This window comes from Dendrobium catenatum, unplaced genomic scaffold (genome assembly GCF_001605985.2).
Source record: "Dendrobium catenatum unplaced genomic scaffold, ASM160598v2 fragScaff_scaffold_1470, whole genome shotgun sequence".
NCBI lineage: Eukaryota > Viridiplantae > Streptophyta > Magnoliopsida > Asparagales > Orchidaceae > Dendrobium > Dendrobium catenatum.
In genome coordinates this window covers 1,290,103-1,317,912 of record NW_021319932.1, presented here as the reverse complement: position 1 = coordinate 1,317,912, position 27,810 = coordinate 1,290,103, and the positions used below count along the sequence as shown (strand labels likewise).

Here is a 27,810-nt window from a genome sequence, read left to right as displayed (position 1 = left end):
CACACCCACCCAACCCCTCACCATACACACTCAAAATTGCATTTTGTATTGCCATTTATATGTATAATATTTTTTTTTTTTAAGTTTGTCTAAACCTCATTTATAATCTTTTTCTTTATTTAACTTCTTTAATTCGTAACGTAGAATCCTTATAAATAAACACCAAGTGTTCATAAGTGTTCTGTTCTTGCCCCATCTACCTAGTGTGGATGTTGGAAGGATTTTGGCCTCACTTGTTGAAAGCAGGTGTAAGAAGTTATGTGACACTATTCTTTTCTGATTCTGACCCCACTTGCTATAAGCATATGTAGGTTTTTAAAGGGAGGCATAAATGAAAGTGAAGTTATAAGCAGACATCAAGACATATGCATTATAATCATTGTATTACATTTATATTAATGAATTAAGTACAAGTAATACTCTAAATAAAAAAAATAAAAAAAATAAAAAGTACAAGTAATACTCTGCACTGAATATTAAAAAATCCTAAATCTCTGTACAAACATGGTAAAATGTGAAGGCCAATTGCAAGTGAATCTATGATGACATGTATTATGTAATGTATTTGAAAATCTCTACAAAAGTGGCCTTACAGTAAGTGATACTTTGAAAATAAGCATATACTGATACCCTAAAAAATTATATTTTACTAGTACTTCACTTATTACTAATAAGTTATTACCTTTTTAATTAATTTTCAATTTAATTTTTTATTTAGATATTGATATATGTGATTGGTCAGTTAAAGAAGCCTATTGGACCAGTTGTTCTCACTCTATTTTTTTTGATATTTCAAGTAAAAGGAAGGGTCCAACAGAGTATATAAGGTGTAGAGGCAAGTTCCCTGGAGTCTGACTAGAAAGGTACTATTTTGTAATCAAGTATTTTCATTATTTTATGTCTAAAAATGTTAAACTAGACTAGTGTATTTATATTTTTTGATGAAATAAAAAAATGTTCGTATTTCTTTATCGTTTGGATTTTGTCGTAGCACCGGTTGTTTCTATTAGTGGCTGAGTTGTATATTCATAGGTTTAGGTTTTCAATATGTTTCATAGATCCTACATTATCATAAGGTGGTATGTGAGTAATTGTTTGGAAGGATGGGATTATAACTTGAGCTATTGGAAATTATTTGCATCAGTAAAAGAAAGGAGTTGAGAGCTTAGTTTAGAAGTTTTTTTGTTTGCCTGATCTAGGTATGTGTATAATTGAATCCATCTATTCTTCATATAGATTAAAGTGTTGCTACTTTATGTACCCCCAAGAGCAAGAGATGGTTGATGGATAGAGTTTTAATCATGCTATTAAAGTTCAAAGTACTATGGGGGCTATGGCTTTTTACGTTGAGCTCCATGCAGCTGAAGATTAGTTAATGAGAATAGATAAATCTTTTGATTGTATGCATAGTCCTGAAGGTAAAAAGGTCCAGTTGGTAGTGTTCGTGTTAGATGGAGAAGTAGAGCCTGGTGGATAGGTCAATAGAGGAAGAGATTCTATGATAGTTCGAATGTAGAGATCTCTTGTGAGGAGTTTGTGGAGACTTTTAGGAGTTGGTTTATGTTGCCATCTACCAAGAAGCATATACAAGAATCCTTTTTTAGATTGGTGTAGGGGAGCAAGAAGATGATGCAATATGAGGCAGAGTTAACAGCTCTTACAAGGTATGCTTCTCAATTAGTCAATACCCCTGAGGATAACTGTTATCATTTTTTGTGAGGTTTGAGAAACAGTTTGAGGCATCATCTTATACAATTTCACATCCATGATTTTTTGGAGCTTATGGAGGAACTATGTTGGTGGAGAATTACTGATGTTCACCCAACAACGGTGAGATATATGCATGAATTTTTTTGAGGAGAGCCTTCCAAAAGTGCTTTCAGTGGGAAGAGATCCATAGTAGAGACTGGTGATCCCAAAAGGGGAGGCTAGTACTATCTGGGAGGGTTGGATGATCTGTATCAATTAGCAGTGCTCCTATTTATAATTTTTGTAGGAGGAGGCATACAGGTTGGTGCTTTTTATATGCTGGTCGATGCTTTAGGTGTGGCTAGGCGTGCCATAAGGTGGTGCAGTGTCCATAGAGAGCACCGGAACGTAGGTCTAAGGCCAGGGGAAGCCAAAGTCAAAGGCAGCTACAAGCCCCTTTTAGAGCAGTCAATGAGGCCTTGTAAACCCGTAGTAGAGGCATATTTGGATAGAAATCATCATATGAGTCAATAGGAGTTCTAATAGAGTTCATTGTTGTGGATAATGCAACCCCAGTAATTTAGAGTACATAATTTGACTCAGTAGGAGGCAAAAGAGGCACTGAATATGGTAATAAGTAACACTACAGGAAAATCACCCATTTCCGGCGGCTTTTTCTTGCGGAATTTAAGCATTTTTCGGCGATTTTCTAATTTAGCGGCGGTTTTCGAAAATAATTTCCGGCGGCTTTTTCTGACGGAAAATAATGCCGGCGGCTTGCCGGCGGACATAAACCGTCGGTTAAATTAAAAAAAAAAATCTCACGTGCGCCACCCCCTCCAGCCGCTACCGCCACCCCGCGCAACCCTCATCCCAGCGAGCCGAAACCCGCTTGCGCGGCACGCAGTGCCCGCTCCGGCCGTCAAGCCCGTGTGCGCGGGTCGCGCCAGACCGCGCGGCCTCCGCTCGCCGCGCCAGACCGAGGTCACTCCGGACCACGCCCGCGTGAGCCAGCTTGAGCCCGTGTGCGCCAACGCCGCTCCGCGCTTGTCTTCCCTGAGAATCGAACCTCAGGCATCTTCACCCGTAGCCCCCCACCCGCGCACAAGTCTAACCGATGCGCCGATCCTACAAAATTAACAAATTCAAGTATTTTTTTTATTTATATTAAAACATGTTGAATATTATAATTAAAACTTGTTTTATTTAAATTTTTATTTTAATTGATAATTAAAATAAACTAGTTAGTAACAATTAATTAAAATATACTTTAAAATTATTAATGAATTAAATGTGTTATTAGTGTCAAATTTTTTTATTTAAACTATCTTTCTACATAAAATAAAATTAATAAACCAACTAAATTAATTAAAAAAGTTTAAAAAATAAAGAACAATTTAAATAATAGTTTTTAATTTAAATCCTTATACTTAAATTAAGGAAAAAATTAATATTATTTTTAGTCATTTTTTAAAAATCATTTAAATAGTTATAATTTTAATCAATTTAATAAAAAAATTTAAAATTCCGCCGGAAAACTTGAAAAGACGTCTGAAAATTTCGTGGGAAACAAGCCATCGAAAAGCCGCCGGTAATGGGTGATTGTCCTGTGGTGTAAGGCGTTTATTTTTGCTCTTACCATATTTTATTTAAGTCATTCCTTTTTGTCGGTGTATTTATTGTATGCCTTGAGTTTGATTTTGGATCAATTTGCACCTAATTTATTTGTTTAATTACATACTACAGATTTCTTGGTAGCTATTCAAATTTGTAAATGTGAGATTGAAATTGCGATTAAGAAGTTGAAATCTGAACTGATTGTAGTGCCTCTGAATAAATTTGATGTGATAATTGGTATGGATTAGTTGAGCAAGTATCATGCTTAGATTGATTGTGGTAAGAAATATGTGAGTGTATGTATAGATGAAGAGGTATTTCACTTTTTGGGTACTAAGAGCATTTTATCTTCCTTGATCTCTGTATTGGAAGTAGATAAAACCTGGAAGAAAGGGATATTATGTTTTTCACATATGTAAGATACCTGAATAAGTCTATTAAAGGCCTTGAAGATGTTCCATTGGTGAAGGAATTTCTCGATATTTTTTTGGAAGAGTTATCTAGGTTGGCTCGAGAGAGGGAGGTGGAGTTTGTATTGAAGTGGTGCCAGTACAACTCCGATAGTGAGACTCATTATAAGATGGCACCTAGAGAGTTGGAGTTGAAGGTGTAGTTACAAGAGCTGTTGGATAGTGGTTTTATCATGTTGAATGGATCGCCTTGGGAAGCTCCTATATTGTTTGCAAAGAAGAAATATGGAAATTTAAGTATGTGTGTTGATTATCATGAGCTGAATTAAGTTAATATGAAGAACAGGTGTCCATTGCATATAATATATGATATGTTTAATCAATTAGAATACAACTATATTCTTTAAGATTAATCTAAGGTCGGGTTATCATCAATTAAGAGTAAATGTTAATGATGTAACAAATACAACATTCAATATTGTTATGGGGCAGTATGAGTTTCTGGTGATGTCATTCAGTATGATGATTAAACTATTAGTGTTTATGGATTTAATACATAGATTAGTCAGGAGTTATCTGGATTGAAGTTTGATGAAGAGCATACATTTCATCTAAGGTTGACTTTAGAGACTTTAAGAGAAGTTATATGATAAATTATTGAAATGTGAGTTTTTGTTGACTTATATGGCTTTTTTTGGGGCATATGGTGAATAAAAAAGGAAATATCATGGATCCTTAAAATGTAAGTTGTAGTAGATTGACTAAGGCCAACATCTGTTATTGAAGTTCGTAGCTTTTTGGGCATGATAGGTTATTATAAGAGATTTTTAGAGGCTTTTTACAGATTGCAATTCTTCTAACAAAATTGAATCAGAAAGTCGTATCATTCAATTTGGCACCAGTGTGAAAAAATTTTCATAAGTTGAAGGAGCGTCTGGTGTTTGCCCTATGTTAATGATTATGCCAGGTATAGAAAGATTTTAGGAGTATAGTGTAACCCAAACTCTTAATTATCGAGATATTATCTGCTTTGGCCTTAGGACCTCATAATTTTATCTTATTGGTGTAACTTCTCAGAAGATCACCCATTCTAAGATTTTTCCATGACGAGAACGCTTAACTAAGGAGTTTCTAAATAAAATTCTAACAATTACATCAAAAGGCACATCGATGTTTAAGAGTTTAGCTTATTTTTACTTGAGGGGTTTCACAATCTCCCTCTTTTATGTAACTGACATTCTCGTTAGTATCTTTATCTCAAAATTATCCACCATACATATATAATTCTAGGAGTGGCCCCTATAAGTTCAAGTGGTGACTCTTTCTACGTAGCACTTTATCTCATATAGGATTCAAGAGACATCTTTTTGGTTTAATAGTTAGGATTTTATTAAGAAACTCCACAGTTAAGTGTACTCATTTCAGAGAAATTATGGGATAGGTGACCTCCTAGGAAGTTACACCAACTGTATAAAATTGTGAGGCCCTTAGTTCAAAGAGGATAATATCTTGATAGTTAAGGGTTTAGCTTTTTTTTAATTAAGGGTTTGACATATAATGATGTTTCCTTGAAAGATCTAAAATGTGCATTGCAGCATAACGAAAAGATTGTAAGTTATGCTTCCAAGCAGATAAAGCCGCATGAGAAGAACTGCTCGACCCATATTTTAGAGCTGACAGCTATTGTATTTGCATTGAATATCTAGTGGTATTATATGTATGGTGTGTGATGTGAAATTTATATCGACCGCCAGAGTTTGAATTATATTTTTACCAACAAGGAGTTAAATCTAAGGCAAAGAAGGTAGTTGGAACTAATCAAGGAATATGATTTAGATATCATTTATCAGCTAGGTAGGGCAAATATTTTTGCTAATGCATTGAGCAAGTAATTGGTAAGAGTAGCAGCCAATATGATTACATATGAGCAGTCATTAATCAGAGAGATGAAGATGTTTGGATTAGTGATGGTACATTCCTTTGATGTGTTAGCTGGAGTTATCTCTCATATGATAGTTTAGCCCTCATTATAGGATATAAATCAGGAAACTCAGAAGATTGATGTAGAACATGTGAAGTTGATAGACCATATGCAGTCTGAAAAGAGGTTAGAATTACATGAAAATGATCAAGGTGTGATCTTCTATGGTAACAAGTTGTGGGTCCTAGATAATAATGATATGAGAAAGGAGATTATGCATGAAGCCCACTATTATGGGTAGACTATTCATCCAACAACAATAACATGTATCATTTTGGTGGTCTACGTTGAAGCGAGAAGTAGCAGAGTTTAATGAAGTTGAGTTTACTGCATTGGCACCTCAACTAATTAACAACGTTGTTCTTGGAGGATTGAAGGATGAATTGAGACACCCACTTTTGCTTCTAAGGATTCAAAAAAAAATTTTGAGTTAGTAGAAATAGTCATCTTAGTAGAAAATGATTTAGCTATTCTCCAGCTCATATAGGACATGAGTTAAAAGAGAGCGTGCGATGAAGTGACAAGAGGAGAAAGTAGTGAAAAGAAAGTATATTTTTTTTGATTTCAGGAGAGGACCTATAATGCCAGTTGGTAGTGTGCCAAAGTGTCCTCGATGTGGCAGGAGGTATACAAGATCTAGAATGAATCAAATTCTACACTCATATGTACAAAGAATTCTATGATCTAGAATATTTAGGGCATGACAGAAATGTGAGTGAGAGTTATAAGAATTCAATACAAATCCTACCAAGGGTATACAACTTGAGTCAATATGAAGTGTGAGATGCACTTGAGAAGTCCACTGATATAGTTCTTTGTTTTGAATGTTGTTGTCAATTTTTTTTTTTAATTGAAATATATTACATAACATGCTATATGATTTATTGATTAACATGCTTACATATGTGAGTGAATGAATATATAATTTGATTAATATATATTGATGTGACTAGTGATGAGTAATTATATTTTGTCTATTAGTGATCTATAGCAAGAAATATTGAGGGCGACATTTTTTTAAGATGAGTAGATTATAATAACCTCAAAAATTAATCTCAATAAAATTCTTATAAATTTGAAATTATGACCGAGAGCGCTGTGATGATGTGCTTGAGAAGTGATGTGGTGCCAAGCTCTCGGGCTTATAAGGGTTTGGGTAAGTGTTGCAGCATTGGGATTTTGAGCACTATAACTATGAATCTGGATATAAAATGACATATAAAATGGGAGATATAAGGAGATTACCTGATATGATATGATACGTCGATGAATATGAAGTGGTCATTTCTTTTAAAGCCATGTGACTTGTGACATGTGATATGAAATTGATTTATATTTAAAGGACTAACATAATTTTAATTGACTTTTGTTTGGTCTAAATGCCTACAAGACTTGATAAAAAATATCATAAGTAGCCATATATTCTACTTACTTATATCATGATTTACATAAATATTAAGATTGCTTATAAATATGATATATTTTGAAGTACGTGATACATTGAGTGATATACATGCATTGATACTGTGCAATATCCATAAAACAAATGTAGAACACTTGCTTGATATGACAGGTATACTAATATGCATTAGATGGCATGCAAATAGAAGTAAAGTATATATTATTTTTTTTTATTATTTTTTTTTTTAAACCAAACAGCTCTTATATAAATACTAAAAACAAGAGTATACAACCGTAGGTAGGGAGAAAAGGAAAAATAAAAAAGAACCCAATAAAAACTAACGACACAATCAAACGGAGAGAAAAAGAACCCCAAGAAGGGCTCAGCAAAATGCCGAGGCTCCCAGCATCCTCGAAAGCGCAAGGACCATCCAGAAATGGAGAGAGACACCAATGGTTGCCACAAGGTAGCCAATGAGGACACGAGCCCCAGCAACATCATAGCCCGTCAACCTCCAATCCAAACCAATCGCAAACCGAGCAATCGCAGAGAAAACACAAAGATGGACAAGAATTATCTCTTACGACCACCTCTCTTCCAAAGTTTCCCACGAGGAGCCTTGAGAGGTAGATCACTAACCATATTGAATTTGTTACCAGGGTCTGAATATGAATCAGAACCGGATTCATATTCCGACGAATTGATCAACCAATCACCTTGATCCCTAATGTCCATTTTAGTAGTAACACCCACTGTTACAGGAACATTAACCAATTTCTGAGAATTGCCCAAACTGCCTTGCGCATCCGAATTTACTATCTGACCACACACCAGAGGTGCCATACTCAAAACACTATCTCGTGGCCCACCAAAATCCTCCACAACACCCAAAACAGGCGAACCTATAGCACTAGTCTCAGCATTAACAGGACAAGAAATCAAATTCGTTACCAAATCAACAGCCGTAGATTCCTCACCCGGAATAGATTTCTCACCCACATCCCTATGACCGAGACCGTTCAGCACACAAGACGGGAAAAAAGGCATAGCATCAGAAGACAACGCAGTATCAGAAGCATCCGGGGGACTATCATTCACAGCAACTTTCATTATATTAGAATTAACATTATCCAAATTGATAGAGACATCCAAAGCAACAGGTGAAATCGAAGAAGTCTCCATAGAAGGTAACACAGCTGCAAAAGTCTTCAAATCATCAACCTCCCCTCTTTCAGCAATCTCACAAGAAATAACCTTATTACATACAGGCTCAACCGGAAGGGAATCATTAATAACATTTAAAACCAGGGGATCAGACGGGGCAACAACCCGCTCCATTCTCCCGCCAGCCCCCACCGCAGACAAATTTGGGTGAAGAGAAAAACAACCTGCTTTAGAATGCCCCAAAGACAAACAATGACCACAATATTCCGGTAAATTCTCAAAAACCACAGACTGCACAAAACCCGAATTTTCGGGACCAACCCAGATTTTATCAGGTAATTCTTTTGACACATCCATTTCCACCAAAACCCTCGCAACCGATGGCCAGGATCCAGTCGACGTAGCACTATCCGTTTTTAAGGGATTACCAAAAATCTTACCCAGACCATTTAGAATACGCGAAGCAAAAAGATGAGGCCTAAGATTAGGAAAAGAGATCCAAACGGGAACCACAGGAGATTCAATTTCCACATCTAATGTATGAGACCACTTAATCAATTTCATGAAGCAATTATTAACGAAATATGATCTATGCGCAAAAACTCTGCAATAATCCAGTTCATTGAAAAATTTAATCAAAACGTTTCTCTGATTAAGAACCGTAACAGAGACCTCCCCTTTTAGTTTCAGATTAAAAAAAAATTTCCTAACAGCATCCAAAGATGGACGACTCGCAGGAAATTTACCCACTAGGGCAAATTCAAACGAGGCAGCTAAAGACTCAATTTCCATCTCCGAAATCCATAAAGAAGGCATGCCTTTGAAAGAAGAAACCTTTAGTTCAGGAAAAACCAAAGAAGTAGAAGAAGTACCAGACAATGCTTGTTTAAACGAAAGAGGCGAAGAGCCTGAGAGGAAACCAGGATCCCGGAGGCGAGAAGACGCCATCGAAGCCAAAGAAAGAAAAACGCAAGTAAACTGACGGAGAAACAACCAGACGCACAAAACCCAGGCGGACGAGCGGAGGCGCCGCCAGAGGGATTTTAGGGCGAAGCCCTAAAACCCAGAGCAGAGACGCACGAAACCCAGAGCGGAGGATTTAAAATTAAGTAAACATGCATAGATTCATGAAAACTTGTTGCATTGTATTTGGCATTGGTATAGGAATGACATAATATGCTAATCCTTTATATGGTAACGAATCACTAATTTCTTAGTTATATTGCTTATATTGATTCCCAATGCTTATATAAATTGATACTGCTTATATTGATTGTCATCTATTCTTACTATTACATATTTATGCTATTCCAGATTGAATGACTAAATACCTATTATCTTTATTGTTTTGCATAAATAGTAGTTGTAGGTTCTGATAATCTACATAGCTACTAGCTCACTTAGTTGTTCTAATATTTTAGGTCCACGTAAGGATCCAGTGGAGTAAGACTAATCTATTTTTAAAATTTTAGATTTATATTTGTATAATTTATATTTTATTTTTTTATAGTCAGAATTATTAAAAGATAGAATTATGTATTGATTGGCTCAATGAATTATAATGAATAATGATTATAGTTAAATATTTTGATGGGCATGGTTACTTCTATTTGATTTTATTAAATAAATGAATTTAGTAGCTCTAAAAGATTAATTAAGAGATGAAATAGATAATACTTTTATATTTAGATATTGGTGTGTGATACAAATTATGATATATTGACAATGATTATGTACAATGAACTTATAAAAGTCCTCATCAAGTATGTGCACCAGCTTAGGATGAATAACTCCTTATAAAATTAAGGAAGAAAATGCAAGTGAACAATATTAATATTCCCATATCCTAAAATATAAGCAATGGTAACTTAAAAAAATTACATTAGCCATGTCAAAAAATACTTGCTTATGAGCTCCGTATTGCTTCTTCATTTAATCATTTTTAGTACTCTCTTCCTAACCAACTAAACATATCTCTTTCATTGGTTTGGAATGACTTTATGAGCTACTACTATCATGTATCTAATTATAGTATTTTGGGTTGGAGCAGTATTCTTAACTACATATCCCTTGTAATGCATGACGTCCCTCCGAACCCCTTGTAGTGTTCTCTCCCATAATATTAAAAAATTTTAAACTAAAATAAAAGTAGAGTCTTCCCTTCAATTTTTGAGCATTATAGAATATGCATCTTTAACATGTGAGAGCTTGTCTTTGACATTATAATAGAAAACTCCCAATTCTTTGATAGCATCTAAGGTTCATGAACATATGATATCTCATGCATGGTAGATTCTTTTTGAGTGCATAAAATAATTTTGAAGGAGATTATTTCCCTCAATGATTTCAAATTCGTTCCTAATTATTTAACCTCCTACATAGTATTAGTTCTCAAGACTTAAAATCATGTTTGCAGGTGCAAAATATATATAACGTTGTTTTCCTAATTTTTTTAGTCACATTAAGAGCTAATGGCCAGACTAAATAGTTTTTTTTTCTCAATTATATACCTAAGGGTATGGAGTAAAAATAAATATGAAGATGATCATATTATTTCTTTAATCTTCTTCCTCATCTATTCCCTTTTAATAATTCCGTTCCAAGTGAATAAAAGTCAACTCTTCTCTTCTTGAATTTCACCAATGAAGTGTCCAAGGGGAAAAAAAAAAATCCTTCTATTTTCAAAGAAGCAAAATATGGCAACCATTGCATGAAGATGGTGCAAAACTTCTATAAGGATGAGCAAAGTTGCTTTCTTCAATTTTTGAGATCAAAATATAAGCATATTTACCCTCAAGTCATTTTTTTTTGCCCCAATAAAATGTATATACGGTCAAGTCGTTCAGAAACTTAAGTGCTGTTTTGCAATAAGTAGGATTTAATTTTAATAGTAGTAAATCATGTGTATCCATATTTGTTAAATACTGGATATGTTAAATCCTAAAAAACTATTTTACAAGATATTTGTTAAATCTTATTAAATTTCGTGAAACTGTTTCACAATGTAATCTAAGATTGAAGGCGATTAGTTTATTTAAAAATTAAATTTATCGTGTTTTGAAATGAATTTGCGTGTTAAATATGAGTTACTTATTAATTTCAATTATAATTAATGTCACTAAGTTATAATGATAAATTGTATTATTAGAAGCGAGCTTAATTATCAAATAATTTAATTACTAGTTATCAAATTACTTATTTAGGCATTAATTTAAGAGGTACTTGATATCAAATTAATTAGTTAATTATTTTTTGAAATAACAAATTATTTAAGTAATACACCTACTAATAATACAATTAATTATTTAAGTGTTATTTAATTAGTTTTAATTATTAATTATACTACTAATAATCTCATTAATCACTTAAGTATTCTACTACTTATTAATTATTTATTAATTTTAATTATCATTAATAAATAATCAATATAAGTAATATAATTAAAATTTAAATTAGTTATTAATTAATTTGAATAATTTATTATTTTTAATTAATTTTATTTAAAATAGTTGAATTAAATTAATTAATTTCTATAATATAATTCTCTGTCAATGCCTGCCAATTTCAAAAATTTATCTCTCGCGAGAATTTATTCTGTGCGGAATTCGAAAGGATGCAAATGTGAGTATATACAGTATTTATACATACTATATATATAAAAAAATCTACAAATTTATACTCCCACGGAATAATTTCTCCTCCCCGTTTTGACATAGGCTAGGGTTTGCTTTTAATCTTCTACAGCTGTTCGTAGCTGCTCGGCTTTGCCCGCTTTCACGTTTCCGTGAGAGGTAGAGTTTCAACGAGTCGCTAACAGACTTCTTCGCCTTCTTCGACGACGTTCCTTTCTTGTCGGATCGGAAGTCAGCTCGCTGTTCTTCTGTTGGATCCGAAACAACGACAACGGCAGGGAGCTCGCTCGTTGAGAAGGTAACCAGTTTCTCCCTTTCTCGCGCTTCTTCGGCCAAATCCCGTAAATCCGCTGAACTACCGGATTTAATACATCCGGATGGCGAGTCGAAATACTGTTTGGCAGGCTAAATCCCGCCTAAATCCTGTTGCCAAGCAGCCCCTTAGAAAAATCAAACAGGGGAAAATAAGTTAACTGTACCACAAAATTTGTGAATCAGGACCCAGGAGTATCACACGGAAACACTAAAGTGGCACAGTCCAGTGAAACACGGAAGAAAGACAATCAAAGAGTTCAATATGCACCACAAGCACATATGTCCTAACATTCTAAGCCAATATGTCTCTTCTTCGGATGAACTCTACGGCGGTTCGTTCCTATTAAGAAGAGGGGGGGTGATGGAGAGGACAAGGTGACTCGTAGAGATAAGACTATGTCAAGTGCACGATTTGTATGAATAGTATATAAATCTTGAGAGATCTAATGCAGCTGAAAATGATTTTCTGGTGAGTTGTTTTCAATGTTCCAGCGTCGGCAAAAAGGGACATAAAAATAAGAAGAAATTAGATATGGTGATGCATAAAGTTTAGATCAACTGAGCTAATGGTGATTAGGTTTTTTATTTTAATATAGGTGAAGGAGAATTTTTGTCTCATGATAACTATAATTTAAAAAAAATTAATCTATTATTTTTATTAATAAATATCTAAAAATTCCGTTTAAATTAAAATATAACTAGTCTCATTCCTTTAATTTTTTATCATTATAAAATATACATCTTTAATATGCGAGATTATATGTCCTTTAACATTTGATAATTATACTACATATCTAATTGTAGCATATTGGGTTTTAGCAGTCTTCTTTACTAATGGTTTCTCGCAGTGCACGATGTCCCTCTTAAGCCCTTATAGTGTCATTTAACATCATGTTGTATTTCATTTTGGTAACTAAAACATACATCTTCATCTTTGACCATAAAAAGAATTTCAATAAATATAATATTGTGCTTGTCATGATAAAGGAGGATACCATCTATAAAAGTATAACACAAGCTTCATATATCATCTTTGTTAGTGCATTTCATAAATGTATTTTTAAGTTTTATGTTCTTGAAATTCTTATCCTCGTTGAAGTAACTCTATAATAACTATACTTCTTTTCATCTTCTTGAATTCATAATCAATTATGAACTTTTCAAAATTCAATCCCATCATTAAAGCAAACTTTGTGATCTTGAAGGCCGTGTTCTTCTCTCTAATGTTGAACACAACAAAGTACTCATCATTCTCATCATCATTAACTATCCTTAGTAATAACTGATGAATTAGGGCACTAGAAAATTATTTTTGTGGAACTTTAAATAAGTGCTCAAAGGGAGATCTTTTAGCCTTGGCAATGAGGTAATTAGTCTCGAAATTTTAAATTAGTTTCTGCATAACTCCCTTGGCTTTGTATATGACCTGAGCACTATAATGCCACTCAATTGTCAATATTAGATTATATATTTGTATTCATAATACAACAACTCAAATGAGTAAATCCTAAAAGAAGTGATTCAAGGGAAATAATCATCTTTGAACCACATTTGACAATTATTAAAAATTCTTAGATCATGATTAAACTATCTTTAACAAATAAGAATAAGCATACTATTATGATCAACCTATTCAATGATTCTTCATAATGTCTTCAACCTATGATTTAGCAATTATTAAACTTGATGCATTATAGCCTTATTTGAACTTACTAGAATATTTTTCAAACATTTATTCGAACCTTCTTCGACACTTATTAGAAGAAAGTTTGACATGATTTATTGATAATCGAAGTTTTGAACAAGTATTCAAATAAGGTTTGAATAATGCTATAATAAGTCAAAGTTAATTAGAATATTGCTAAATTGTGGGTTGATAATGTTATAAAGACTCATCAAATATATTATTCATTTTTGAAAATGATTGAATGAGGTTTGAATAAATTTCGATTATGATTTGAAGATGATTAAGATTGTTCAATGGTAATTTAATTATTATTCTAACATCAAATGTGATTAGAAGATATCTTTAACATGACAACTTGTACATAAACTGAAGTATAATGGCCAATGGGTTTAGGGTTTATAATACTAAGCTTATTTTCCACTCTAAAAGATAAAATGAAAAATATCACTAACATTTAAAAATGATGAACACTCAGTCAGATGCTTTTTTGAGACTAAGACTTTGACTTGATGTCATACGTAATCATCTTTTTTCCTAAAAGAGATGAGCACCATGAGTTTTTATCAAATGTTAAAGACACACACTCTCACATGTTAAAAATGCATATTCTATAATGATAAAAAATTGAAGAGTTGATGACTTTATTTCTATTTTAGTTTACATGAAACTTTTATACATATTTTTTAATAAAAATAATAGATATATTTTTTGATATTTTAGTTATTATGAGTAAAAAAATTTCTTCTCCTATATTAAAAAATTGCAATGCTAGAACCGATGACCTAAACTATAGACATCATCATCTCTAATTTTCTCTTGCTTTTCTATCCCTCTTTTTTCGATGCTGAAAAATCATAAAAATTTCACAAGGAAACTACTTTCAACTGCCTAAGATCTATGTACTATTCACACGAATCGTACTCTAGATATAGCCTTATCTCTACGTTACCTTGCTCTCTTCTTCACCTTCCATTTTCTTACTGAGAACGAATTGTCGTGAGTTCATCTGAAGGAGAGACATGTTGGCTTAGAACGCCAGGGAGATGTGCCTTTGGTGCATATTGTATGGAACTCATTGATTGCATTTCTTTTGTCGTTTACAAGATTATGCGCCACCATAGTCTTTTCGTGTGTTATACTTTTGGGCCATCTTGATCTACAAAATTGGGGGTACTGATAACTATTTTTTTATTGTTTCATTCTAAATTTCTTTATGACTTTACCATATCTGCATTTTATTGGGTCAAAAGAAATTACGTGAAGGTAAATATGCCTATATTTTGATATTGAAAATCAAAGAAAGCAACTTAGCTTTTCTTTAGAGAAGTTATGCATCCTCTTCATGCCCAGGGTGTCATATTTTGATTCTTTGAAAATAGAAGGAAATTTTTTTCTTGGACACTTCATTGGTGAAATTCAAGAAGAGAGAGAGTTGACTTTTGTTAACTTGGAACTTTTAAAAATAAAAATGAATGAATAAAAGAAAATAGCCGAGGAAGAAGATTAAATGAATAATTTAATCATCTTCGTAGTTATTTTCACTCCTTTTCACTCCTGCTTATCTTGGTATATGATGGAGACTAAAAACTTGTTTAGTCTAGCCCTTAGCTCTAAATGTGACTATGAAAATTAAGCATATATTGTCATCCATATTTTGTACCTACATACATGAGTTTATGACTTGAAAAATAATACTATATAGGAGTTTAAATAGTTTGGAATGAATTTGTAATCAATGAGGGAAATAATCTCCCTCAAAAATATTTTATGCACATGAAAAGGATCTACCCTGCATGAGATATCATGCTCTTCAGGAACCTTAGATGCTATCAAAGAATTGGGAGTTTGTATCATAATGCACGATGGCTTAACTATTGGCAATCTTAGATTAGAAACTATCAAGAAAGAAACAATCTCAATTGATGAGATTCCCAAGCCTTTGACACTTGAACTGATATCATGGGTTGAAATCTTTTGGCCTCATACACCATTCTATTATAGTTGTAAATTGAAGACTTATGTCCTTGTATATCACTCTATTGTATTTATAAATTGAATAGGGACTAGCCGACTAGGGAGATTTAAATATTGTTGAATAAAAGACTTGAATGATACAATATTTCATCACCACAAAAAGAAAGAGGTGATAGATGCAATAGCTTAAACTAATGGAAAGAGCCCCCTTTGATCATGAGGAATCGGGGTATAGAAGTTTGCCATCTCTAAGCAGTCAGAACGGATTTTTGCTCTAATAAAAGAAATGGTAGGATCGCTTTCAATTATAAGGTGTGGCAATCTACAAACTAATGCTCAATGATGACCAATATTGTGCAGTTGCGGATGTCCATGATGCTCCAAATAATGTCGTGGAATGTGGAAGATAGCAAGAACCAATCGTTCAGCATTGATAGTCCATTATAGATATTTTATTTTACACTAATACATAATATATTTTCATCATCTAAGTATGATACTTACAAAGCAAGCTAGGAGTAAAAAAATCCATTGGTTCTACCTAGTGCTTCAATACAGGCAAGTCCCTCTATCTTAGTTGGAATGTGCGATTATCACTATTTTTTATATCAACCCGTGTGCTAATAATATGACCTTCACTATAAGCAATACATTGGTTGAAATTGGAACTGTTTAATTTGGATGTCATATTGTGAGTGCCTATTATCATTTATGTGAGAAAGAATAAGCGAGCCCCTGTAAGCAGCAGAACCAGATCCAGTTAGAGTTTTAGGTTAGTTTCCTTGCACATTTTCCTTTCCTATACAGTTTACTTTTGCTAGCTATCGCTTTGGTAACTTTGTATCTTTCTTTAGTTTTTGCTTTGACACATTTTAATTGTTGTGACAACGAATGTTTGTAATGCCTTTCCATGACCTATGCTAACCTTGGGTTGAGTGCATATGGACAGATGAACTGCTCTTTCATTTGAGACAACAGTGCTATGGTAGATAAACGCTTGCATTTTCAAGATCAGAGTTTTTGAACGTTTTGAAGAATTCCCTTGGGTAAAATGAATATTTTCCAATTTAGTAGTAGCAGAGGCTTTTCTAAGGCAGCTGGATTAGTTGCCACCTGGAGGAGTACTTTCTTACCCCACCGCTGCATCTTTTGCATCTTTAGTGCTTTGGCTTATATTTGAAGATAAGAGAGAACCTCATATTTCTCCTACTGCTGTATGCCATCTTACAAGCTTTTACTTTGTATATATCTAGTTATTATAGATGAGGGAGGGTTGTTGTGAGCTCCAAATCTCCTTCAACCGAGCAGAAGTCCTCACCACTCGCCAAGTTCGATTGAAACATATGATCCAACTTGTCCTTTGAGGTTCCAAGTATCCAAACAGAAAGAAAATTTCTTTATTCTTATTTAAAAGCAAAAAAAAAAGAGGATGTCATATATATATATATATATATATATGCTATTTCGAAAAATCACACAAATTATGTTCCCCATCTGTTTCTTTGATGTGTATGCTTTTGTAATATCAGCAAAATTTTATCAATTGAGATCAATTGGGTTTATTGTGACGGTTCTTTTGAGTAAGATATGCAGAAATACTTAGAATCAGTATTAATTTAAAGTTCTTTGCCGTTGGCTATGGGGATAAGATAGGGAAGCAATTGAAGTTTTCTATTTTCTTATGATAAATTGAGTATGACTGTCTAATTTTCCAATTTCGGAAATTCCATTTATGATTGATCATTTATAAACATTGATAAGTTAGTTTCATTTTGAAGCATTGCGCAAGATCTTTATCTATTTACATACTTTATTTTATTGCCTTGGTACTAGAGAATTTGGTTGATCCATATATAACTCTTCTTTTAGGATAGACTTGGTATAAAAAAAAGGAGAAATGAATATATGTAATATTTAAAGTAAGAGATAATAGATCTGAAGATTTTTATTAAGTTGGGTGCATTAAAAATGAAGATAATGAGTTCTTGGTTAAAGATGAAGAAATTAAATAAAGATGAAAATGTTATTTTAAGAAATTATTGAATGAATCCTTAAGGAATGTATTATTTTGGAAGAGTTAATGACTATTTTAGCGAGTATATTCTAGATTGATCTCAAAATTGAAGTGGAGTTAGCTCTGAAAGAGACGCATGAATGTATGGCTTTAGGAGAGTTATGGGGAATATTACAATAATTTAATTAAAAAATATATTTAAAGAATTTTGAAGACAATCAAATAATGGGGAAAGAAGTATATTTATACCAATATTTAAGAAAATAAGACAATGTTCAAGGTTGGGTTAACTATAGAGGAATCAAACTTCTGAAAAAAGGTTATGAGAGAGAATTGGAGCATATATAAAAAATATATCAATTTCGGAGAACTAATTTTGTTACATTTTGAGAAATCTAACTATGAAAGTGATTTTATGCTAACAAAATTAATGGAGAAGTCTAGAGAATAATGAAATGATCATCATACGATCTTTATTAATTTTGAAAAGACATGATTGAGTAATAATTCCACAAGGGTTGATTGGTATGCTTGGGCAAAAGGTACATGCTAAAAATTTGTATATATATATATATATATATATATATTAAGCAATGATTGGTATTAGAAACAGTTTTTGAGTGATCCAAGAGTTTCGAATTTCTGCAAGTTTACATAAGGATAATCATTGAGTCCATATCTTTTTGTATTATGGTGATTTTTTATAAAGGATATTCGAACCGAGATGCTTTGGTGCATGTATTTGATAGATGATATGGTTCTAATTAGTAAGAATTTGATTGAAAGAAGTGAAAATTAGAGCAATTGTTGAAATGTTAATAAAAGCCTTAGAAATTAGTTAATGAATACTAAGTGTATGATATGCAATTTTGGCAGGTATTAGTTATTCATTATTATTCAATATTATTATAAGATAAGATAAATGTTGGATTTATTATACAAAAGAATGAGTTATAAATAAAATCATAACTTTTAGAGTTCAGGATAGACATTTAAAATGAAAAATGTGCCTTGGGAGTAATGATGAGAGATTATTATGGAGGCTTAAAGCTAAATTTTATGAAGCCGCCATTAGGCTAATGATGATGTATGGATTTGAATGTTGGACTTTAAAAAAATTCATTGTTATCTAAGTTGAATGTGATAGAAATAAGAATATTAAGATGGATGTGTGATATATTATATTAGTAGAAATGTTGGAGTGATATCTATTGAAGATAAATAATTAAAATAGATGTGGATGGTTTAGTCATAGACAACAATGGCTAGGAAATGCACATGTTAGATTTATGGTAGGGGTATATGAATAGATGTCATTCAAATTGATTTGCAAAGAATAAATTTATAACTCAAACATCACTCAATAGGAACAACTAAAAAATGAAGATTCATAAGGCCAAATCCCAAATAACTAGGATATTGCTAATGATGATAATTTAGTTCATCATTTAGAAATGTAGCTTTTGCATCCATTTAATGGTCCCATAATGTTCTACATGGTTACCACCCGTATAATGGTTATAGTTGTCATGGATGAATATTGATACAATTAATCTATCTTGTCCTTTTGGATATACCTTTTACTTACCAAGAGTTTTAAGTTTGGGTGGAAGGTTATGATCTATGTAAGAGGAAGACCTTTAGACCAAAAATAGTTATTAAATGATAATTTAATTTGCAAGCTAGAGATTAATTGGAAGCTTTATTTAATTGCTTTTGCGTTTCATGTTGCAAGAAATTTCATATTCAAGAAATTCATGAAATTATCTATGAAGAATGTAATTAGATCACCAACATTTTAGTAGATGCGAACTTCATAAAGATCATCATGAATCACTCAATAAAACTTTTAATTTTCAATGAATGTATGAAGCTAAAAATGTTGGTCATAATTCAAAGTTGTTTTGCATTGACAATCATAATGCTTATCGATTCAAAAGTATAAGACAAAGATTATAAACCACGATAATTTGGGCAAGTGAAATATGCTTCAAGAAGTTGTGTATGCAACCTAATATTTGAAGAAGAAGATACATGATGATTTTTGGTTTGGAAATAGATTATATTATTTCTTTTATAGAGCCAACATATGAAATATTAGGAGTAGTTGATACAAACATGCCTAGGTGAAAGAGATAATATATCAATATGAAGGAAATGGAGATAATGACGTGTCTGACTTTTATAAGGTGCTTTATTAGTCTTGTGCAAAGATGGAACAAAAACAACCTTTCATCGCTCATGTCATTCCCTTAATTCAAAGTAACATTTAATTAATTTATCTTAGCCCACTCCTAGTTATTAATCTAACTTTTTCAATGCATGCTTGGCTAGTGAAATTTCTAAAATTTGAAGAGAGAGAGAGAGAGAGAGAGAGAGAGAGAGAGAGAGAGAGAGAGAGAGAGAGAGAGAGAGAGGTTTTACCAATCATGATTTGATAGATTCTAAATGCACTACATATTGAAATGCTGGATGATTTATGGTAATTACCATGACTAACATACTCTTGCTTCCAGATTGTTAGTACATCGTCTTATTTTGATGGTTATTAGAGCTCATGTTCTTTTATCAATTGACTCAGAAGGAGCAATATTACTTCTGAATGGGATTAGGATTTGGTATTTGTGCACTCTTTTTTCCTTTTATCTCGGAGTTCGAAATATACTCTAGGAGGGCTAACTTTTAAGACATTGGTTGCGGTACATTAATTATAATTAATGACATTGAAAAGCATGTAGTTGCTATTCTTTCTCTTGACAAGTCAACTTTGAAAATTATGTTTTCTTTCTTTGATGAAGGTGATTATGCTTTTGAAGTGGGCACATGTGTTAGTGGCGTTGATGATTATATCATTGAGCATGCTAGCTCCAATTAATGATGTATCATCAGCATACGAATATAGCCATATTTTATTTGATTATTTTGAAGAAGTCATCAATGTTAATTTTTATATAACATTGTTCTTGTCAGGTCCTAAGTTATGGACGAGAAAAGTAGAGGGTTGCGTCAACCAGCATAAAACTTATCAAATAATCATCACATGAATCCTTTAATACATTGTGTTATTACTAGGGTGTTCCCTGGAAGAGATGCATTATATGACCTGAATACAGCAACAAGTGTGTAAGGGCCGCTACACCGACACCCATGTGCAATGTTAAATAGACAAGAGTTCTCACATTATAGATAGATATGGGCAAAGAAGTTGGTCTATGAAACTAAAATCAGTATAATAACTTGGAATATATGTTTTTTTACAGGCAAATTAATGGAATTAATAGATATTATGATTCATAGGAAAATAAAATATTCTATGAATTCAAGAAACTAAATAGGTTGAGAAGGCTAAGGAGATTGATAGCTTATGATTTAACTATGGTATTTTGGTAGGAGTCGTACTAGAAATAATTTAAGTGTGATTATAGATAAGAGTTTGGAGGATAATGTTGTAAAAATTAATCGAATTGGAGATAGAATTATAGCTTTAAAGATTACTATTGTTGCTAAGATTATTAATATTATAAATGTTTATGCTCCTCAAGTAGCTTTGTATATGTGTTCAAAATTAAAATTTTGAAATTACCTAAAAGAATTAATACAAAAGATACCTCTTGAAAAAAAAAAGTTTTTATTAGGGAGATTTAAATAGACATGTTGGGAGAGAGGTAGATTTTAAAAGCATTCATGATGGCTGTAGCTTTGGAGCGACGAATGAAAGTTGTAACACCATATTGAATTTTTCTTTAGCTTATGATTTTATGATTGCTAATATCTTATTTAAATAAAGAGATGAGCATCTCATCACTTATAAGAATGGATATAGTGAAAGTTTATGTATCAAACATCGTTTATTAGTTTTAGACTTTAAAATGAAGGGACAGAAAAAAAATAAAGTAAATTGTTATTCTATGATTAGATGTGGACATTTAAATAATATTAATAAAAATATTTTTGAGAGTAAGATTCTAAATTTTAAGATTTTGTCTGTGCATTTGATAGCTAATATTATGTGGAAAAAAGTAGCTAGTGATATTAAAAAGATTGCTTGGACTATCAAAGAGAAAAACTATTAATGGTAAAAATAGTTGGTGGTGGAATCAAAATGTGCAAGAAAAGATAAAAAAATAAAAAGATTTGTTATAAAAATTATTTTTTTTATAAAAACTCTGATAATTTAGAAAAACATAACGTGGCCTATAAGGAGTTTAAAAAAGCAACATGCGATGCAAAGATTTTAGCTTTTAATATTTTATATAATATATTAGATACTAAGGAGGGTGGAAAATATATGCATAAGTTAACTAAACAAAGAGATAATAGTAGTAAGGATTTAGTTCAAGTGAAGTGTATTAAGGATGAAAATCAAAATGTGCTTTTATTAGAAGAGGATATTCAACAAAGGTGGATGAGATATTTTGCTAAACTTTTCAATGAAGATTGTGAGAATGCGATTGACTTTAGTGATCTTAGTACTCTAAATGAAAATAAATATTTTTGTTTTTATCGGCGTATTAGTAAAACAGAAGTTAAAGAGGCTTTAAAGATAATGAAGTGTGAAAAAGCTGTTGGACATGCTGATATTCCAATAGAGGTGTCGAAATGCTTAGAAGATGAAGGAATTTCTTAGCTTACTAAGCTTTTTAATATTATTTTGAAGACAAAGATGCCAAATAAGTGGAGAATGAGTGTGTTTATTCTTTTTTTAAGAATAATGGTAATATACAAAATTGTGCCAATTATAGAGGAATTAATTTTATGTGACATACTTTAAAACTATGGGAGAGAGTTATGGAGCATAGGTTGCGGCGTGACATTAATGTTTCTCGAAATCAATTTGGATTCATGCAAAGTAGGTACTATGGAAGTTATACATTTATTGAGAGGTTTGATGAAGAAGTATAGAGAGAATTAGGAGGTCTACATATGATTTTTATTGATTTAGAGAAAGCATATGATAAAGTTCCAAGAAAAGTGCTAGTGACAGTTCTACGTAAGAAAGAGTTTAATAATATTTATATTCAAGTCATTAAAGATATGTATGCAAGAGTTATTACTTGTGTTCAAACACAAGGTGGTTTGACCAAGTATTTTTCTATTTCAATTGGATTACATCAAAGGATCAACCTTAAGCCCATATCATTTTGCTTTAGTCATGGATGTTCTCACTAGACATTTGCAAGAGGTTGTACCTTGATGTATGCTTTTTGTTGATGATATTCATCTTCTTGATAAGACTAGAGAGGGAGTTAAAGATAAATTTGAATTATGAAGGTCAACCTTAGAGTCTAACGACTTTTGTTTGAGTAGATTTAAAACTGAATATATGGAGTGTAATTTTAGTAAAATTAAATCTAGTGGGGGATTGTGATTTGGGCGATCAAGTTATTAATAAGAGTACACGTTTTAGATATATTGGGTCTATTGCTCATAGTAACTGTGAAATAGATGGGGGATATTATTAGTAGAATTCACGTTGGATGGTTGAAATGAAGGAATGCATCGGGCTTGTTGTGTGTTTGAAAAGTCCCTCTTAAACTTAAGGGAAAATTCTATAAGATGGTAATGAGACCTGCAATGCTTTATGCTGCAAAATGTTGTCCATTAAAAGAGAAGCATAATATTAAGATAAGTGTTGCAGAGATGAGGATGCTCGGGTGGATGAGTGGCTTTACTCTTAGAGGCAGGATACGAAATGAACATATACGTGAGAAGGGTGGAGCAGTTCCAGTGGAAGATAAGATTAGAGCGAGTCGCCTTAGATGGTTTGGTTACATAAAACGACGGCCTTTCGATGACCTAGTTAGAAAAGTATATGTATTAGATTTGACTTATGTTAAAAAAGGTAGAGGTAGACCTAAAAAGACTTGATTAGCAATATTAGAAATGACATTTCTTTATTAGATTTAGATAAAAATTTGACTCTTAATGGGACACAATGGAGAAAATGATTCATGTAGGTGACCCCACATAGTTGGGATAAAGGCTTGCTGTTGTTGATGATGATGATGATGATGATGATGATGATGTTAATATGTCTAAAATATGTGGCAATGAGTAATGAATGCTAATGTTGGCGGTTTATTTACAAAAGAAAATTATTGCATTTGATAAAATTATAAAATTTAATTATAATTAATAATGTTTGATTTTCTTTTATTATTTTTAAGCTTTTATAAAGTCAATGATATTATACTTCATTGTGTAGTTCTTTTAATAGAAAAGTATTTATCCATTTTAATTGCACATTCTATTTTTATAATTTTTAGAAGGGAATAATGTCATGTTCGTGTTAATGTGTCTGTGTTGTTTCATATTTGCACCATATCAATGTCCATACTTTATAGAATATTCCCAAGACATTTCTTCATTTTAATTCTCTAGTCTTAACCCTAGAACTTATAGGATTTCTATTTCCACATTTTTTTTGTATATAAATGTTAGATGCTCGAATATCACACCTTGGTATTGCTTTATTTTCAATTAATATGAATTGGTAATTATTGTTAATTTCACACATTAAAATTTCACATCATATGCCTAATTTATGTTCTATTGATTTTAATTCCTCTATCTTTAGTTTCTCTTATTTTAAAAACTTCATAATTATTTCATTAGTATCTCATCAATTAGAATTATATCATCTGCAAAAATCATATACCAAAATTTTTCATTTTGATTATCATTAAGAAGTATCTATTATTTCTTGCACCCATCAAAACAATAAGTGCATAAATATTTATTTGTGTAATGAACTTCTTTGCATAGAATAGGAGTTGAAATAATTGTGTTAGACTGGTTTTTTTTTCTTGAGATTTCCATTTGAAAAATAAAAGGAAAGAAAGCAAAGTGAGATAAATTGAGTTATAGGCCCAATTTTGACTCCCCGTCAAACTAGGTGGATCGATTTCATTGTGGTTACCTCTTTTTATGCTTCATGGTTGTTATGTTTTCAACTCAAGTGGTACCTCTAGCTAATATATTATCAAAACATTGCTACCTTACCCAAATTACAACTCGAAAAAAATTTTAATGAGTTGGTAATGTTTATTTGGCAAAAAAAACAAAAAAGTGCATACACAATCAGATGGGGGAATCAATCTCTCTCTCTCTCTCTCTCTCTCTCTCTCTCTCTCTCTCTCTCTCTCTCTCTCTTTTAGTGCTAACTCTTGGATTATAGGTTGGGCAACATAGTATTTCTCATTTTATTAATGGATATAGTTTGTCCGAGTACCTAGACTGTAATGCCATTACAATTATGGCTTAAATGCATTTTTGGTGACTTCTTTTCATGAAATTTTGTGCCTGAAATTCATCTGTTCTTGCAGTTAAAATTTGTTGTAATATAGTTTTTTTATATTTTAACTGAGGTCATGAGTTTTTCTGGGCGATCTCTATCTAGCATGATGGAGTTAAGCAGTCTTAAAGATACATTCGACAGAGTTGCCAAGAAGCAAAAGCTCTCTTCTTCGGGGAACCTTCATTTGATTGATCAAGTTGGTAATGAAATAGAAAGCGCAGTTACAAAAATGGAAGCTGCAAATGCTGATCTGGATTCTATTAACCATAAATCCATTTTGAGAGAGCTGAGGAATAAGCTAAATGAGATGAGCCCACTAAATCATCTTGAAGGGTCCCAGAAGGAACTGAATGTTGTGCTTGGAAAATATGTGAAGATCCTCGAGAAAAATTTTAATTCTGACATTTCAAAGGCCTATGGAAATATGGTTTTGATGTGCACACAATAAACCATATCATCACGAGCCATTTTTACCGACAGGGCCTTTTTGATCTTGGTGACTGCTTTGTGCAAGAGGCTAATGAACCGGATGCTGCTGCCCTGTAATCGAAGCAATGAAGGCTAGGGACCTTGGACCTGCTCTAGAATGGGCATCTGCACAAAGTGCACGCTTACTCAGTGATGGGTCAAGCCTTGAACTTAAGCTTCACCAGCTTCATTTTGTGGAGATATTACAGAAGGGAGACAAGAATGAGGCTATTAAACATGCAAGGACATACTTGGCTCCATTTGCCTCTGTGCACAAGGTTGAAATTCAAAAGTTGATGGCTTGCCTTCTTTGGGCAGGACGGTTAGAGCAATCACCTTATGCAGAGTTGTTGTCACCATCACATTGGGAGAACATGATCGAGGAGGTTTCCCAGCAATTCTGCAGCCTGATGGGTCAGTCGCATGCAAGTCCATTGAGTGTTGTAATATCAGCAGGAGTTCAAGGCTTGCCAACTTTGCTGAAGATGGCGAGCGTCATGGCAGCTAAAGGGCAAGAGTGGCAAGCCATGAAGCAACTACCAGTTCCGGTAGATTTAGGGAGGGAGCTTCAGTTTCATTCAATTTTCGTCTGTCCCGTACTTCGTGAGCAAGGCAATGATGAGAACCCTCCAATGTTGATGCCTTGTGGTCATGTGCTGTCTAAGCAATCTATAGTGAAGTTGTCAAAGAGCAACACACGGGCTTTCAAGTGTCCCTATTGCCCGTTGGAGGCGACCGTCACCCAGTGCAAGCAGCTACACTTTTAGAATCCCATTACATATTCATGATTTGTGCTTCCTCGGTATTGTGTAGCTTTGACACTAGTTACTTCCAATTAGATGTTTACATTATATATGTTTAAACTGTGCCATGCTTTTCCTATTGTCTTTTTTGGTCCTTGTAATTTGCTGCTGTATCACGTTCATCTGCTGTCCTCTTTTACTACTATTTTTTTTTCTTTTTTGTTAGAAAAAAAATAACACATTTACTGGCATGTCACGGTCCCATAGAACAATATGTTTGGCGTATTTTTTAGCTGGCACGCCGTCAGTGTTTCAGTTCTCTCGTGTTGTATCCTAACGGCAAATTGTGGTGGCTAGCTACAACTCGGCCCTTTACTACTCCAAGGGGCTGTTTGGTAGCACCTAAAATTTCATTTAAGTAGGATTTTTTGTAAATAGGAAGCAATGACAGGAGCTCGCTTGTTGTGAAGGTAACTTTCTCCCGTTCGCGCGCTTCTTTGGCCAAATCCGCCGAATCAGAGGATTTCAAAAATTTAGGATTTGGGGTAATTTTTTGTCTACGGCGGCTTTCATTTACCATCAGATTTGGTTTTGCATTGTAGGTCGTTTGCCTGGATTTCGCTCAAATTTGGCTTAAATCCTGCTACCAAACAATCCCTAAAAGCATTTTTCAGATAAATGCTTTGATACAATATTTTAGCGCATGCAACGAACAAGTGATCATGAGTTTAAATGGAGCATTTCTAGGTATTTGATTAATTATTTTAATTTGATTGAGCCTAATTTTTATTATCATTTAATTTGTTAATTATGCTATATATATTACGTATGTTGTTATTATATGAGCCGTTTCGTTGGATGCAAAATAGATTTAAAGTATTCTAAAGGTAGGAATTTTAAAAATATTATTGTTTAGTTTGAATTAAAATAAATATAATATATAATTTTAGAGTATTTCAAAATTACACTTTAGGTCATTTTTATGTATTTGTAGTTCCTCATATTTAGATGATTTTTAAATATATCATAAATTCATCCATATTATTGTTGCCCGCCACTAGCCACAATCGTCATTAGCCAACTACCACAAACGATCACAACCACCCAGCATTGCTACTTGCAATTGCCTCTCGCCACCGCCGCCTCTTGTCGTCGATGTTGTCGCCTCCAAGTTCCAATAGCATCCTCTGGCCACTGCCTTCGTTGGTGACTCGTTGCCTTTGTCAGTTACCATCGTTATCTGCTATCGTCACTGGATATCACCATCATTATCAATTATTGATCATAATCTTCTTTAGATTTTATACTATTTTTATTTTATCTCAAATGAAATTAAAAAAAAGAATATTATGTATTTTTTTTACATTCATCTAAATTATTTTAAAGCATTTCTTTTATATTGATTTTTTTACACTTT

General features: G+C 32.8%; 1 protein-coding gene across 1 annotated transcript; it reads left to right on the top strand.

Annotated features, from left to right (window-relative positions):
* The first annotated feature begins 11,931 nt into the window (after positions 1-11,931).
* On the top strand, positions 11,932-26,644 carry LOC110109746 (protein RMD5 homolog). Its single transcript, XM_020840942.2, is given in 4 exon segments — positions 11,932-12,193; positions 25,253-25,598; positions 25,601-25,720; positions 25,723-26,644. Coding segments are annotated over 3 exon segments (1,158 nt in total). The 5' UTR covers positions 11,932-12,193; positions 25,253-25,255; the 3' UTR covers positions 26,418-26,644.
* The last annotated feature ends 1,166 nt before the right edge of the window (positions 26,645-27,810 follow it).